Source organism: Coffea eugenioides, chromosome 3 (genome assembly GCF_003713205.1).
Source record: "Coffea eugenioides isolate CCC68of chromosome 3, Ceug_1.0, whole genome shotgun sequence".
Taxonomy (NCBI): Eukaryota; Viridiplantae; Streptophyta; class Magnoliopsida; order Gentianales; family Rubiaceae; genus Coffea; species Coffea eugenioides.
Genome location: NC_040037.1, coordinates 31,110,019 through 31,127,252, shown reverse-complemented (window position 1 = coordinate 31,127,252; position 17,234 = coordinate 31,110,019). Strand labels below are relative to the sequence as shown.

At 37.9% G+C, this 17,234-nt stretch overlaps 1 protein-coding gene across 3 annotated transcripts; it reads right to left on the bottom strand.

Moving 5' to 3' along the window:
• Positions 1–4,993: 4,993 nt before the first annotated feature.
• LOC113765445 (flowering time control protein FPA-like) lies at positions 4,994–16,820 on the bottom strand. 3 transcript variants are annotated; one of them, XM_027309626.1, is made up of 7 exons: positions 16,603–16,820; positions 16,188–16,500; positions 13,739–13,984; positions 13,455–13,571; positions 12,305–13,239; positions 10,261–11,592; positions 4,994–5,268 (listed from the first exon to the last, which is right to left on the bottom strand). In XM_027309626.1, exons 2-6 carry the CDS (start codon positions 16,467–16,469, stop codon positions 10,278–10,280), a joined length of 2,895 nt encoding a protein of 964 aa, XP_027165427.1. In that variant the 5' UTR covers positions 16,470–16,500; positions 16,603–16,820; the 3' UTR covers positions 4,994–5,268; positions 10,261–10,277. The 3 variants fall into 3 exon arrangements, with proteins under 3 accessions (XP_027165427.1, XP_027165426.1, XP_027165428.1); XM_027309625.1 differs by having other exon boundaries at positions 16,188–16,820; XM_027309627.1 differs by lacking the exon at positions 4,994–5,268 and adding an exon at positions 6,668–7,270 and having other exon boundaries at positions 16,188–16,820.
• Positions 16,821–17,234: the final 414 nt, after the last annotated feature.

The window sequence follows — 17,234 nt, the reverse complement described above, 5'->3', positions numbered from 1 at the left end:
AATATTATTTAATACTATTTACTGCACTTTTTTATTTATTTTCAAGTTTTTGAATGTTATGGTATTGTTGAATGTTATTTTTTTCATTTTTGAGTCATTACTCACTAAATTAGATGTTCAAATTTATATTATAAAAATATTTTATATTACAATGCGCACATAGTAATATACTTAAGACAAGTTATAATAGATTATACATTAAATTTGTATTTTATATCGACATTTTTATAAAATTAACTAATTTTTTTTTTCGAGGATTCCCGTTCAACGAACGGGTACAAAACTAGTTTATTAGTAATTTGATGGGTCGAACTTATATTTGATTTAGTTCTTCTTCCGATTTTAAATGTGGGACATCTCATTCAATCCTTCCCCTTAGAAATTTTATGTACTTGCAAAATTTGGTCATAACTATCCACTTAGTCGTACGCAGATTTTAGAGAATCCCACGCAGAGATCAAACGAGATTTGTTTTGATACCTCCAAATCTACTAGATTGGTCCAATAACTTTTTAAATTGAAACTATGTGTTAATTCAAAATTATTAATAATTCATTGGACCGAAACTTATATTTCATTTCTTTCTTCTTCCGATATCCGTTGTGGATTATCTCAGTAGACATTCACTTGCATGAACACAAAAAACACGTTCCGGATAAGATTTTGGGATAAGATGGCTGAATGAAAGGGTCGTTGCAATAATATATAGAATATATTACAGACCTTTATCTTCACATTTAAATCCTAAATTTATAATGACTCCAACTCTTAAAGAAGAAACAACTTTATTACAAGTAGATGCAGATAAACCTACTACATATACTCCAAAAAGACTAAAGGTATGAGTTTCATTTCCTTGATCTTCTTGAAGTGAAACTCTTAAGTTTCGAACCCTAGTTGATTTCAAACTTTTAAATGATATTGTATCGCAGATTTGGATTCCAACCAAGGAGTTACACCTGAACGTGATTTTGACAAGCACTAAATCTTTGGTGAGTGCTTCCAAATGCCTGATTGAACTTGACACTTATTTTCAATACTTGACAAATGTGATCTAATGATATTTGATTGGTATGGTCGGGTAAGGGTGTACTTTATCGCACTTGCCCTAATGTGATATGTGAGAACCCGTAATTTGCATTTTCTTGGTTTTCGCATTTTTCATGGCTTGTTTTCTGCACTTTCTGTATCCGAAAATTTTCTAGATAATTTTTATGAGTAAATATAGTTTTTAGATGGTTTTTCTAGTATCAAATAGGTTTTGAGAAATTAAGAGCGTATATTGGACGTGGGACCCACTAGTGCGAAAAGTTCGGAAAATTTCGGCCAACTAGATTAAGTTTTGGATACTGGAATTAATTTACCGGGTGTTATGAGATATTTAGAGGTACCAAGTGCATAGGTGTGAGAAAGACAAAAACAAGTTAGGCATGAATTAATGAGAGGGACATGTGTCACCATATGATTAAATCTTGTTTTGACTTACTATTCAACCTTTTACCAATTACTAAATAAAACCAAAAATTGACCAAATATCTTCCATTTTTCTTCAAGCTTGGCCGAATTTCTCTCTAGGAAAGGAAGAAAGGAAACCTCTTCAACTTCTTGATTCTCTCTTGCTCAAATTCAAGAATTCAACCATCTAAACTTGTTTTTGTTCCATAAAATCACTTAAGGAAGTGTTGGTGAGTTGTTGTGTGAAGTTTTTTGGAAAGTTAAGGTGACCAATAGCTCTCTCTCTCTTGTTCTTAAGGTAAGTTATGAAGTACCCCTCTCCTCCCTCTAATGATGCTTAATTGATGCTTAGTGGTAGTATAAGATGCAAATTTGTGGATTAAATCTTGAGTTTTGGTTGAATTGGTGAAGTTTTATTATTTTTGGGGATTTTTATGTTTTAATATAAGCATGATTATGTGGCTATGTATGATGATTGGAAATGGTATATAAGGCATCTAGAAGGTGGAAAAAGTGATTAATTGCAACCAATTTCTGTTTTGGAAGAAAATTGAAAAATCTAGGGTTCTTGAAGCTACATTCTGTCCGAAATTTTAGGTCATATATAGAGGCTGATTTGGCCTTTTCTTAAAACATGAAAGTTGTAGGGAATGACATTTTAGAGGTGCCTACAAAATTTCAGGTCAATCGGAGTAGAGTAGAGTGAGAAAAATCGAAATTACTATTGCTGTTCTGGTTCTACCCGAAATTGGGATTTGCGACTGTAATTGGTTGTTTTGGCTGGAATTGCTTCCGAATTGGTTGTTGAGGCCTTCTGATGAAATGTAACCCTATTTCTTAGATTTCAGTTGGTTTTAGAATTTCTGGATTTGGACTTGTAGAACCTGAGTTATGATGTTTCCGCTAGAATGCGTTTTGGTGAATCTGTTTTACGTTGTTGATGAAGTATCTTGCATTTTTGACCTGTTTGCACTCAAAACTGGGTTGAGTGACCTTCTGTGAAGTTGTAGCCCTGTCTTTTAGCTTCGAAATGGTGGGTCTTTCACCCTCATCCGATAATCGTAGTGCATTTGGTGCTATTACCGCAAAGTAAAGTCAAAACCTATTTTTTTTTCAGGGCCAAAGTTAATTGCATGTTCGAATTTTCTGGTTTCTTTAATGTTTGTATATGTTTATGGAACCCTATTGGGGTCATATTTGGCATTGGTTTATGACTCGTTATCGAGTCTCCTTGTATTTGTTTGCATGTTTTAGGGATTGTTTTCATTCCGGTCATTTCCTAGCTAACTTTTGTACTTGTACTACTTTGAGCCTAGTGAACGGCTTTTGGGTAATGAGATGAATTTTGTGTGAGATGTTGGGACTGATTTGAGGTAATAGTGAAGCCTTAAGGGCTGGAAAAGTAAGAAATTTAGGGGAAGTGCTGCCCGATTTTCTAGGCCGTTTGGTTCCTTTAAGTTGGATTTGCCTTTTTGTAGAAATGAAAGGCTTTTGGGTTGTTTGTGCCTAAGTCTTCATGTTACCTTTTTGTTTCCAAGAAAATCATGTTTTTGCACCCTTGCATTAGTATTTATTTGGCAAGGTATACGACGTGTAGTCGAGCCTCACTTGTGCATTCCGTTTGCTCGATTTGGATGTGAAACCTTCAATTGGTTTATTTTGATTATTTTAGGGTTTCTTGGCGATTAAGGCCAATCTGAAGTAAAAACTTTTGAAGTTGAATCGGTGAGTGTACCACTCCCCTCCATTGCTGTTTAACTTGATTTCTGCTCTGCAATCTGTTTATTTGTTCGAGACGAGGGTGTTCTTCTTTATCACACTCGTTCTCTTGTCTGTTCATATGCCAATTTACTATGCAAAATTTGAATCTGTTATCTGTGTCTTTGCATCTGTTCGGATTCTATGACCTATGAGCTCAATCCTGTGGCTAAGTTATTCGAGTCGGGCCGGCAAGGGCTGGACGATTAGATAACGAACAACGGTAGTCACTGTTCGGGGGATTTTGGGTATTGAGACCCTTGATTCCGGTATACTCGAGTATTACCATTTCTGTTCGTTTGCGGTGAGCGGGCCCGGTAAAGGGGTGTTTGGTGAACGGGATTCGGTGTAAAGAGGGGTCTACGGACGTTGGTTCTATATACGTTGGCGGAGTGTCAACTTCGATCAAGCTTCGGTGACGCAAATGGGAATTTGGCTCCTAAGAGCCACCTGTATCCTTCCTATGTGAATCATTAGTTACTTTACTTTACATCTAGCATGGGTATCTGATTTGTTAAATGTGAAATGCCATGATTTTTCTGCTATATGTCTGGTACCTCATTGAGGGCAAGCTCACCCCTTTCTGTTCCTTTTGTTTTCCTTACAGGAACCTCTTTTGGAAATCATGATTTTGAAAAGCGAGTTGAGCTAGTTAGATAATTGGCACGTTCATCAGCAAACATGCTCTGAAATCTTTCAAAGCTTATGTTCGAATGAAAACTGAAATATAATGGAGAAGATTAACTTACAGTGGTCTCTCGCGGTGAAGTTGCTGAAGTGGAGAAGATTAACTTTTTCAGATGAACCTTCCTTGCTCTGTTTTTTCGCAGCTTTGCTCCTCTGCCTTTCCTTGGAACTTGCCTTTCTTCCCAACCTGCCCTTAGCACTACAAGATCTTGGAGGTTGCTGAAGTGGAGATGGCGGAAGCGGTGGAGATGCAGCTAGCAGTAGCACCGATGACTGTGGCTGAAGTGGGAGGAAGTGAAGAAACTCGAGATGCAGCTAGCGGTAGCAGCAATGGCAGTGACGGAAGTGGAAATTGGGAGTTTTGGACAGTCGGTGGCGGAGGAAGAAGATCAATCGAAGGAGTCAGCAGAGCATAAAAGTTAACCTAAGTGAAGGAAGGAGGAAAGTTTACCAACAGTGGCTGAACATCGATTATAGCTTAGTGCGCAGAGAACATGTAAATTTTAATTGAAGCAAGGGTATTTTTGTAATTTCACACTTACTCGAGCCCAACGAGCGGCTCGTCGAGCTATCGAGCCTAAGAAACGAAGGCTCGAGCTCGCCTCGTTTATCTTAACGAACTACTCGAGCTCGGCTCGAGCTCGGTCAACACGAGCTCGAGCCGAGCTTTGACTCGAGCAGCTCGCGAGCAGCTCGAGTCGTCACCAGTCCTAGGCATATAGACCAAGACTCCAATAAACAAGAAGAAAAATAACAGGAGTACTATTTCCTTATAATTGTAACTTAGTACTATGACGAATATGCGGTTACTACTGTCTATCTATACACGATATGCCCTTGACGCGTGCAGGCAGAGTAGAAGCTTCATACGTCACTGAATTTTGAGTTGTGCTCGCTCCTTTGGCTAAGGCATCGACCGCAGAATTAACTCTAAAATTTTATTAGGACTGAGATCAAATTTATAAATTTGAATCGTAGAATTGTGGGATTGTCATTGGATTGTAACATGAGAAAGAATGCGTGGGCGTGCAATGTGTCCGTAAGTATCATGGAACCAATAGCAAAATATCACAATTTAAATTAAGAAGGCTAAAGAAAAGTTGCTCTAACAATTGTGATAATCCAATCCAAAAGACCATTATTTGACAAAAAAATATCCAAAAGACCATTATGCTAAAAAAAGAAATATACAAAAGAAAAAGAGGGTCGCCTTCGAAGAAGTCATATGGAGCATAAAAAACAAAACGATGATTGCGTCCATTTAGCTCTGTCACACATTTGACGGCCCGCATCGAATCTTTTATCGGAGCTCCTAATCTTTGACTGCAAAACTTAGCCCGAATCCGACATTGCCAAAGTCCACTACGCCTACACATTGCAAAATCAATTCAAATTAGTCAGGTTTTTTCCGAACATAGAGAACCAAGAAAAATGGACATTCCTAATACAACATTACCCGTATAACATATTCGTAAAACTTATGAACCCGGAAAAAGAGTTGCATGTCTCTGTTTTGTTTCTTTCGGCAAACTTATTTTCTGAACATAGATAGGAAATTTTTTTTTGGTTGAATTTCTGGGATTAAACATGGCGAGAATAAGCAATATAACATTGTGTTAAATTTTGTCTTGTACTAGCTGCCCGTTGTAGTCGGAATTTACAATTTTGTAACACTAAAGTGAATAGTAGCAAACAATGAAAGGGGGGTATTTAAAAAAAAATAAAAATAAATTAGTATCTATGTAGTGTATAGCACAGTGGGTTTTGGGGCCCACTCCTGCCAAAAGCCAACAGATCCTACCAAGCATCAACCATAGCTTGTCAAACATTAGCGGAAGGACCCCAAAAAGAAAAGGACACTTGTCAATAGTGCAAAATACTATTTTGGCTAATTTCAAGGCAAAAAATCCGGAGACTAGAAGCAATTTCTGGCACACACTCTTGATGAAAGTGACAATTAAACAAACCACTCGCTCATTTTGCCAGTTGCTCAATTTCACTTGCACGACCGATGGTATCCGAAACGTAGGATATTTGTGTTTATCATTGTAGTATGAACAGGTGTGATTTTACATCAGGGATAGACCATGAAAGAAAAAGAGCTCATGGAATTTTACCACCTCATACAACACCCAACCTGCACATCCTTCTATCATTATCTACATTTGCATCGCAGAAACGAGCAAAGATTTGGCAACTATAAAGACGGGGAAATTGCAGAAACGAGTATGAATAACAGATCATTTGCATGGTTTTTGCATATCGAACATTTTGGTTTTGAAAGCCCAAAGAACAAAATTTCGAGGTTAAATAAATAAGCATAGATCAGAAAAGGAACAAAAAAGGGATAAATCTGATTAGGAGGCTTATCGTGCCAAACAGGTCAGATGGAGCAAGGTTACGAGTAAAACTAGTCCTTGAGACTTTTCAGGATTGATCAAAGCGCAAAGATTGGCCGACGCAAGTCAACTGAAAACCTAGCGATTAGGTTGCAAAGGAGGTGAATTACCAGAGAGTTAGCCACAACGTCGCTTGCTACATCATATAATGGGAGAAATTCATAGCCAAGGAATTCTCTTGCTACATTAGTACACACGCTGACGGACTATGACAAGTAGTCAATCCAGTGTATATCCTACACAACTAACGAAAGTACCTCAGAAAAGAAAACAGTGTAGTAGCACTGAAGGCATAGACGATTCATGTTCAATGCGCTTAGGGGTAAAAACTTCAAGGAACGACCACAAGGAAGTTTCTAGTAATGGAGATATATTTAAGAAACACCGAGCTTAACTTTACACAAAATGTTACGCACAATCACATTTGTGAAAAGGCATACAAACTCAACGCATAGGCTTTGCTGTGTATTTGATTAGAACTAGTTTAACAAAACGGCTATAATGTGCCAAAGAAATGCAGTTAAAACACTGCTGTTACAAGAGTTAAGAAATGGAGTTAAAACACGAATTGTTCCGAGTGTCGAAGAGATGCAATTAATACACGAGCGTTCCACTTCAAAGAAGACTTCGCAATGGAGGATACAATCATAGACCAAATGTTTTGGTTAATATTTCCCTTCAAACAAACCCCATTGGACCGCTAAAGACCGCATAGATCTGGAGATTCCCAAATAGGGCACCCTGTTTTCGTTCATCAGTTTTATCCTAAGATACCATTTGCCTTCCACAACCCGTCTAGCTGCATTATTTATTTCCTATTTACTTTTGCCATATCGTAGAACTCCAACCAGTATTTGGTCATGATTGACCTTCTCTACATTTTACAGTCGCTATCACCTTCTAGCCGCGCAATATGCTCATTATCAACTCGCTATATATTTGAGTGTCCATTTATCCGGGTCAGCACAAACCTATGCAGTCAATGAATCATCTAAATTCGTTAGCATCTATCCCAAGTCATACTTGACTGAACAAATGTTCAATCCTCATTGTGTAGACTTGTTAGTAATCTTCCCACGTAATGTAGCGAAAAACATGTAGTAATGTGAATACAGACAACGATTTAATTTATAGAGAGTACCTAAGTTAGACAAAGAGTTGAAGAATCCCAATCTTTTTTCAATTTTTTTAAAAACATTATCATATTCTTTTGTCTCGACAAAAGTTGGTTGGTCAGCTCTAATTTGTCAAATTGCTTTGGTCTATCAAAAGTTTGTTGCTAAAACTAACAGCGCAAATTTCATCGGTTTGGGCTGCAGAAGCTAACACGCTTTAAAAGAGCTAGGTTAATTCCTTTAGGTGCCACATTTTTTCACGCAATATACTGTGAACTGACGGATTCCTATCAGAGTTTGTAAATGGAGTAATACTTTTCAGTCTCAAGTTTAGATTTGATTAGGAGAGAAATTTTTGGAGTTGCATTCAATGTATTAAGCACGTGAAAGTGTAAAAAACTTAATTGGTATGCTGGATTGTATACTCTGGTACTAGCAGCCTCACACCCAGCTTTATGCTTTTGGGTTTGAAATATTTAAGTACACGAAGGTGTAACAAACTTGTATGGTTTGCTGGATCTATACTCTCGAATGCACAGCCCCACTCCCAGGTTAACCTAGTAGTAAGTGCTCCCACTTTGACACCCATCCCCATGAATAGAAAACCTCAGGAACCACTAAGACAGTTACAAGGTCAAAAGCGCAAGTCAGTCATCAACATTTTTATCTGCTCATTGCATTTACATCTTTCTCCAAGCCTTTTTCCCTTTTCCCGGTCTTATTTGCTATAGTTAACTTGAATCAGTTATGCTCAGGTATATGCTCCATATAAACACTTCTACTCTTTTCCGGCTTATTAATGGCAACTCTACAGACTCCAATATGCTTTAACATCTGATATTATCTCACTTAAAACTCTTCTATCCTACCTACAGAAAGAACATGCATAAAGAAATAGAAAGAACACCATAGGAATATTTAGAAAAGTAAACAAAAGCTTCATAAATTAGGATTACACTTGACAAGATTCATAGATGCTCAGTGTTACAGATGAAAAGCATGACACCGACAGACTGAAAGAATATAGTTAACCATAGTCAAGAAAAGACGCAATCTACAGTGACACATGATGGACTTGAACATGCAACAGAAAAAGGCAAATGCTTAGACAAGCAGTCAAACAGCCCTAAAGCATAGATGTAAATTTATCTTAACTACCAACCAATTGCTTGACGAGAGTCAGCACAGGCATACATGTAATCAAAATAAGTATTATAAATCACCAAAAAAAAAAAACTGAATATCCAAGCATGGCGCCAAGTTTACAACTTGCTACAGCGTTGACTCATTAAAGACAACTAAATTTAACAATGAGACATTCAGAATATACCACTGTAGAGAAAAGGTTACTACAATTCATCTTCACTAACAGCCAGATCAGGAGGCGAAGTGATGAAGATTCTCTGTTCCTCCATTTTTTCTTTGGTTTTCCTATGTTTTAGACAGGAGAGGAGGGGTTTTTTTTTTTTTCGGGAGGGGAGGGAGGGGGGGCGTGTTTTGTCACTACGGTACTAAGGGAGCAATCTAATCCCTAATACTTTAGCTTAACTTCATGAATAAGTATGACATAAAAGATGCATCGAACATTGAATCCAGCTAAAACAACTTCAGTAACATCTGCTAAACACACCCAACTTTTTTCCTAGTTGTAAGTATTCAACCATGCCATAAAGACAGCACAAGGGCAAACTTCTAGAACATACTGATTTAATCATGATGGAGTTCATGGAACTTAAAACACTAAGTTTTGCCCCAAAAAAAAATGACACAGGAAATGCATTATTAAAACACGGGAACAAAGGCCCAAAACCTGTAGGAATAAACAAATTATACAGTTTACACTTGGCCAAGTCAAAAATACAATAGACATGTCTTTATATGGCATATTCAACAACCTAACATATATTAGTGCACTTCAGCAACACACAACAAAAATAAATTTGAATGTAGTTAACTTTATCTGCATCAAACTAATCCTAAAGAGATTCCTCCCACCCCTTTCAGTGGCAAACTTCCTGTTTTTGTCCCACTGAATTCCGCTACAAAAATAACTTAGAATGTACAACTGAACTCCAGTAAAAGAAAAAGACAAAAATACATTTGAATGTAGTTCAATTTAGCTAAAGCACCCCAACCATAAAGAGATATCCATGACAAGTGTAAGTGACAGATACTTCCTAAAGTAGATGACTAAAACAAGAATACTGTCTGGTTTGTTCTAATTCCCTCCATTTCAGCAACAAACTTCCTGTTTCTTTCTCCCGGTCAACAACTTCTGTTTTTGCTTAATGATCATCCTTAAAGACCAGAATTCACACCACCTCCTATCAATTACCTAATTTAACTTCTACATTCCACAAGCCTAACTAATATGCACTGCAATTAGCTAAACAATTTCACCTGAAGACTTCAAATTTAAATAAACTCCTAAAGCAGGCAACTGTCGACCAAGTAACTTTCTATCTGCAGGTAACTTCTGAGAAACTCCCAGCGCATCTCCTTGACACCAAATTCCCCCCAAAAAAATTTTCAATGAATGTTTCAAAACAGCATTGCAGGGAACCACCTACTCAATTCCAGCCCATTCATTAGCTTACCTCAATTTCTTTTTAAGCCTCAGGCATAGAAAACTATAGCCAACTAATTTAGGAACGTACTCTTCAAAGAGATTAAAACCAAAACAGCACATGTTCACCAATCACATAATAGCAACACAGCAGATCATGAAAACTGCAAAAATTTAACTCTGCCCTCACATAATCAAACCAAAATGCCGCATTATAGTAGAAGAGCAGCTATCATAAAACTACTCCAACTGATGACAAACAAAGGAATTGATATCTTACCTGGTGGGGCAATTCTGTCAGCTGCCAGAACCTTGCCCAGTCTGAGTTCCAGGTGGTTGCTGCACCCTGTTAAGGAGATTGACAGCAAATAGTAAAGTTGATTGATAGCGTCTATTCTTTTCTTCCTCAGTCTCAGATGTATCCTGGCCTGCTCCTTGCAAAGCTGAATGATGCTCCTGCACCTGATTCCTAACATCAGCTTCAGTAGTTTGTGGCATAGAAGCATGCTGTAGGACATTGGGACCATTAATCTCACTGCCCAATGTTACAAGATTTGTAGGCTGGTGAAGGACCGACGAACCATACAACCTCAATGCATCAGTTCCCTGTGCCATCCCATGCCCCTTCAGAGGATCATGGGGCATTCCAAGTTGATGCTGCTGGTCAACATTAGACAAGGCTGAAACCTGTCCTTGAGATGGGGTTGCAGAGGCAATTGGTCTAGATGACACAGCACCTTGAGGTTGCATGTTGAAACCACGATCTTGGATTTGGCTATAGCCAAGGGCACCTTGAGCAGGAAGATTGAGGGTGTTTGACACCGCAGGATAAGCATGAACTTGTGGAATAAATTGTGCTTGGCTATGAAACTGGCTGTTGAATTGTTGTGTAACATAACCTGCTTGCTCAGGAACTTGACGTTCATGCTGCCACCCTTGTGGAAGTCCTTTATCAGGTGCAGGGGTAATATTTAATGCAGGGCCCAATGTTGTTGAAGCAGACTGTACTGATGAACTTTCTGAACCAGATGACTTACTGTTTCCCTGATATATAGAAGCTAGAGTGGCAATAAGATCAGGTGTTAATTTAAGTCCAGCTTGAGAAACTGCAGCATTATTGATTGGCGGAGTAGAATTCAAAGAGGAGCCCAACATTTTCAGAGGTGGTTTCATATCTTCCGGTACCACCTTGTTATAACCCATTTGTATACCAATTTCCTCCTGCGCTATCTCATTATATCCAGTTAGAGAACTAGCTTGCTGCTGTGCATCCACATACTGCGGCTGAACCAATGACGGCGGAATATTTGAGCTAGCAGGAGCTGCTTGGGGAAACTCTAAAACAACTCCATAAAGCCTTTCAGGTCCCGTAACCTTAAGAACATTGGTCAGAAAATCAGATGGAGGCACCAAGAACAAGGTGGTGCCATCGTCAAACTTGGCAACACCAGCCCGATTTCTAGCTCCCAAGTATCTCAAAAACTCTGTATATGAAGCAAAATCAGCTTCACTGTCGGGTAAGAAGAATGCGATGCTAAAACCAACAGCATCAGCATAATGCTTGGTTAACAAGTCCAACCCAGTCCGAGCTGTGCAATTAACAACCTCTGGACTGCAAAATGAACACACATTATACGTCAAGCCAATAGTGGAATTAAATCAAATAAATGTTGGCAATAAGCTAAATAAACAAAAACTCATGGAAAGAAGAAAACTCAAAGGCAGAAAAATTCGAAAATCAGCAAGAACTAAAATGGACTCAACCGCCTGGATCCCATACAAACACTTCATGGAACAATCAGACTTCTGAAATAGGGAAACTACAGGTGAACAATTCACAGCTTTTCTTTGTTAGCTATGTCCCATGCGTGAAGCATATGCCACACTCAGAATAAATACTGTTGATGAACACTCAGCACTAAACCCATCCAACAATTTTAAGATACTCAAATAGATGGCTGATACTCGGGGAAAAAAAATGATATGCAACTAGAAATACTCCATGCACAACCTACTTAACAGAGAAAAATAGAAAAAGAACACCAGTGAAAACCACCCCACAACAGAATTACAAAAACTTAGCACACTTACAGTAGAACTTTGACGAGATCATGAAAAGCCCAAAAGACCACCCAAATAAACTAAACATCAGATTATAAATAAAGTAAACATTCTATTATATGGGAAGAAATTAAGTTATTAAGAATGCTTCATGCAATAAAATAAAGGAAAGAGCGGTCCAATTCAAACTAAGGACATACTGCACAAAGTTTGCAAGAAGCATCAAAAAGACCAATGAAGTTGTTTGAAAATAATATACTTACATCTCAGAACTGATACCTTCCCCTATAGGAACACAACGGGCATGGCAAATAAGTGAGCCACCTTTTGCAATAATCCCTCGCCACACATAATCAGGCTCAGGAATGCGCTTTCCTAGTCCACCAACTGAAATTTGCATGCCAACTGGGCTAAGATGACTTCTTCCTTCAAAATTAGAAAGAGGATCTGTAGAACCTGCGTATGTACGAAGCCCATATGGTTCATCCAAACCCAACCCTTGGTCATCAGTTCTTCTGGCAGGAAATGATGAATTGTGAGCTTGCAAAGTTCCCTCAACCCTTGATCTTTTGGACTCCCTCTGAAGTTGGCTGGCATCAAAGACATCCCAAGCACTTGATGCAGATCTATTTGGCAGATTGAGACTGGCAGAAGGTGAAGACAGCAGGCCAGGTGCAGGAGAAGATCTTCTCCAATTTGGACCCCCCAAATGGGCGTGATGACCACCTTGAAGATCAAAATTTCCTTGAGGACCTAATGGCCTCATAATGCCATCAGGTCCAGGGGCTCCACGAGGTGGCAAAACTCCAGAATCATGACTAATTATGTCCATTTGTCCATGCCTAAATGGAACATCATTCAGGTACGTATCTGGCCTTGTCCCTTTGGTTCCAGGATAATTCCCCAAGTAATCTTTGTTTGGTGCAAGTTCACTGTTTGAATACTCAATTGAGATTCGTGGATCACTAAAAAGCTTGCCTTGCAAACCTTCTTTTGCAAGTCGTGCTTCATCTACACTTCTAAATTGTACAAACGCATAGTTCCTGTCTTCAAAAGTTTTAATCCTTTCTATCTCACCAAACAGAATCATTGCATTATGCAACATGTCTTCATCAATCTGAACTGAAGGAGGATAACTTATCCACAAGACCTTGCTTGGTTGACCATCTCCCCTCCGCCCTCCTGGAGACTGGAATTGCTGCAAAAGGGAGAAAAGGAAGTACAGGAGAGCATTAGTTCTTAGATAGCTCATGGATCCCAAAAGAAACAAGAAATGGTTTCAATAAGATTTGCATCCAAGACAGTTATGGCAGAAAAAAAAACCAATCTGAAGACCTTTCAAGCATAAAGATCTACAAAAATCACTGATGACAGCAGACAAAAACTAAATCATTTTTAAGGATTGAATAGTACATGTCGTTTTGACCCAACTTGGATAGACTCTTGTGCCATCCACCGTGTATCTGGAGGGCCAATGCTCCTGTTGGGGAAATGTCCTTCCCTTGCATCACGAAAATCAGGTAACTGCTCCTGCATTATATGTGAACACAATATAACCTCTCTATGCAAGTTACAAGGATGAGCAATATGGAACAAGTACAAGCCATGACTTTCATGACCAATGTATGATATTTTCTAAGTCACCAACAAGAAGCTATAACCAAACTTCTAAGGTAATTTAGCAGTTGGATGCTTACTCTTCTAGAAGGTTGTGATCGAAGAAAATCCACACGTATCTGATCCCCACCAATTCTCCTCCCATTCATATTCTTCAACGCTTGAGAAGCATCCTCTAATCTAGAAAAGTCGACATATGCAGTATTACGGTCTCTAAGAAATTTAAATTCCTGGATTTTACCAAATCTCGTAAATTCTTCTTCCAGTTCTTCTTTTGAGACAGATTGGCTTATTCCAGCCACCCATAAGCTCTTACATGGTTTAGCCTGCAAGGAAACTACATAAGAACAACAAAATACCAAAACAAACTGAATCTTACAGGCCTATTTTGATGATCTATCATGTATATTGACACAAATTAACAACTAAAAAATATACTCATGTTTACACTTTTACAATAACTGACTACCAGTACGGTGCCTCAGAAATACAATAGGGGAATAAGTGGCAGAATAGTTATAGAACTCAAAAAACAAATGAAACCATAGTAGTGAGAAAAGAAAAGACATTTCAAAAACAAGGAAAGAGAAAAGAAAAGAATAGAATATGATGCATCACATAGAGTAACTATCATAGACCCAAGTCTGAACAAGGCAGAGAACACCATCAGCTCCACAAAGCATAATTAATTTTTTGTTCTAATTCTATATTTCACTGAAGTCCACTATACATGCAAGACATGCTAAAGAAAAGAACAACTACCATCAATACAACAATTACGCTGATTAGTAACTTGAGAAAAATCATGAAAAAGACAGAAGAAAAAGGCAAAAGAGACAACGTAGGATATGAAGGGACTTAAAGTTCAAATGGTCTCAATCTAATGATAATTATGACCAATGAACGCCCATTGTTTACACCAAATGTAATATTTGCACTAGACAAACAAGCAAAAAATAACTGCAAGCACAGCACCTTATAACAAGTAATAACACAACCGCCCCACAAATTTGTTAGGCAATTAAATAAACTCCACTTCAAAAATAGTTTTAAAAAGCAGAAGTTGACCAGTATTCCTATGCATGCATGTAAAGAGGATTCATCATGTATCAAATTACTGCAATGTCAGGCCTTAATGGAGCAATCTCGTTTTTGCACAATCTACTAAAGAAGTGTCCAAAGATTTGCAACCACACTGTTCTTTTTTTTTCATATAGTATTTTATACGACAATTTGCTCATTAGAGATTTTGGTATGATGATTTATTTTCTTAACACAACTTCTGTTCAACCAGAAATGGACGCAAAGTGATAACTTTTTCCTTGCATCTTAAACATTGAATGCAAGAAAACGTTGGTACTAAGTGCAATAAAAGAATAAGTTGACCATTTGCCAGACAAGTCGGACCTCCAGTTGATCAGATCCTATGATGTCTCCAGCTCATAAACCACAAGAAGCAAATTACATGAAGGAAAAACCATGGTTGACCTTATCTATTAATGCGCCATCCATCATCATATCTAAACGGGCACACTCCTGAAGATCTAAATATCCATGCAAAACATATCGTCGCACAGTTAACTGTCAATATTTTGTACTTTTATCTAATATATAGATGCTGAAAGGCTTGGAATTTGTTGTTCAAGTGAAATTTTAATGGGTAGACGTGTTTCTCGATAAGTTGGACGCACGATTACTTAGATTACATTGCAAGTCATCGTGCGAAAAGGTATGTCTTCCAATGGGAAAGTACCCCAGAAACTGGTAGTGTAATAAACGCAAAAATTTCGGGAACATGTCCAGTAGCTTTGATCATACAATACAATGAATTTCTACAAGATTGAGCTTTGATGCGTAAAAGCCCAACGCATCTTTTACCCTGAATTGTGACATGTTCATATTCTCTACAAGATCTGAAGAAGCATAAATTGTAAGAAATTAGTATTCACGTACGTTGAATTGTGGCATGTTCATATTCTCTACACAGCCCAGACTTTCACGCTGCTCTCAACAGCCCAGATTTTCATAGCAGCGCCGGCTATTCCGCCGTCCTAGTCATTGGGTTGGTGCGCAGGGAAAATTTATCGAAAATCTTGAGCAAAACTCAATTCTTTGTCGATTAGTCCTTTTTAATTTCACAATTGTTAACTTTACTCCTTTTTTTTAATCTCTGACTTTGATTTGTAGAGAAAAATAAATCTATTACCCAAAGAAAAAGAAATGGAACCACAATCTTTTTCTCGCGCTTTTCTATTACCATGAATTCGTATAAAAAGTTGGAATCATCAATTCGACTTCAAGGCCCCCCCTCCCCCCAAACCCAAAAAAAAAACTGAAGCCCCTCAAAAAAAAATCAAAAATAAAAAACGCAAAAGCAAAATTTGCATCGAAGGAGGAAAATTCGAGAAATCCATTAGTGCTATTAATCAAACGCCACATCAAAACTGAAACAAAAAATTTCGAACAACAATTATAATAATTATTACTGTTGGGATTTTTATGACTACGAATCAAAAGAGTTTGACGAACCGGTTTAGCGAACTCGATCTTAATCGGGTTCCCATGGAGAATTGTGCCCTGAAGCTTTTCTTTGGCGGATTTGGCGTCCTCAATTTTCTTATAATATACGAAGCCATAGCTTCGAGATGCGTAATTGGTTATGCTATCGACCGGCCCGTGCTTTTCGAAGAGCGCCGTCAATTCCGAATCGGTAACTTCAGGGGATAGATTACCGATCCAGAGATTGTTCGATGCCGGCGCCTCCCCGTCGGAAGACAGCGACGACGTTGATTTGCTCGTCGGCGGCGGCATAATTACTACCAGAACTAAATAACCGAAAACCCTAGAAGAAAACACAAAAAACAGGTGGAAAAAAGAGCTTACGATTTTAAAGACGATAAATAGAGAGAAAACTGATTTCCAAAATTGTAAGGAAATTCTTCACCTTTTTTTATAATGAACAAAGGGATACAAAACCTGAATGGATACAGATATTCTGGATTTTTCTTTTTTTTTTTTCAATTGTGAGAAAGAGAAGACGGGATAGGAGAAGATAAGGACCAAAGATGGCGCAGGAGAAAATAATGAGCTAGAAGGGGATGATGAATGGGATTTAACAGAAGAGAGTAATTAACTAGGGTTAACGAATATTTTTATAGTGTTGATATATTAATCACCTTTGGAGCCGGCCGAGGAGTTGATGGCTTAATATATATATACAGGGACAAATGGAGCGGGTAGGAGTCGGTTTGTGTTAGCCTAGAATTAATTACATTTAGACCCCTTATGTTTTTGACCAAAGGACTGGGGGTTTTAAAAATTCAACGAACAAAGTTTTAAAAATTCAATCTGTTCCTTGAACTAGAACTCTTAATGGTTAAAAATTGGGCTAATAAGCGCCGTTTCTGACCCGGGATGTCATATGTATTTCATAAATAATTAATACTAGCGTTAAAGGCAATGTGTGTGCAATTTAGAAATAATTATTATTTTTGATGAATTTGAAAATTTTATCTTACACAAATAAATTTTATAAGAATTTTTTATTAACAAACTTTAATTTATAAGTAATTTTTA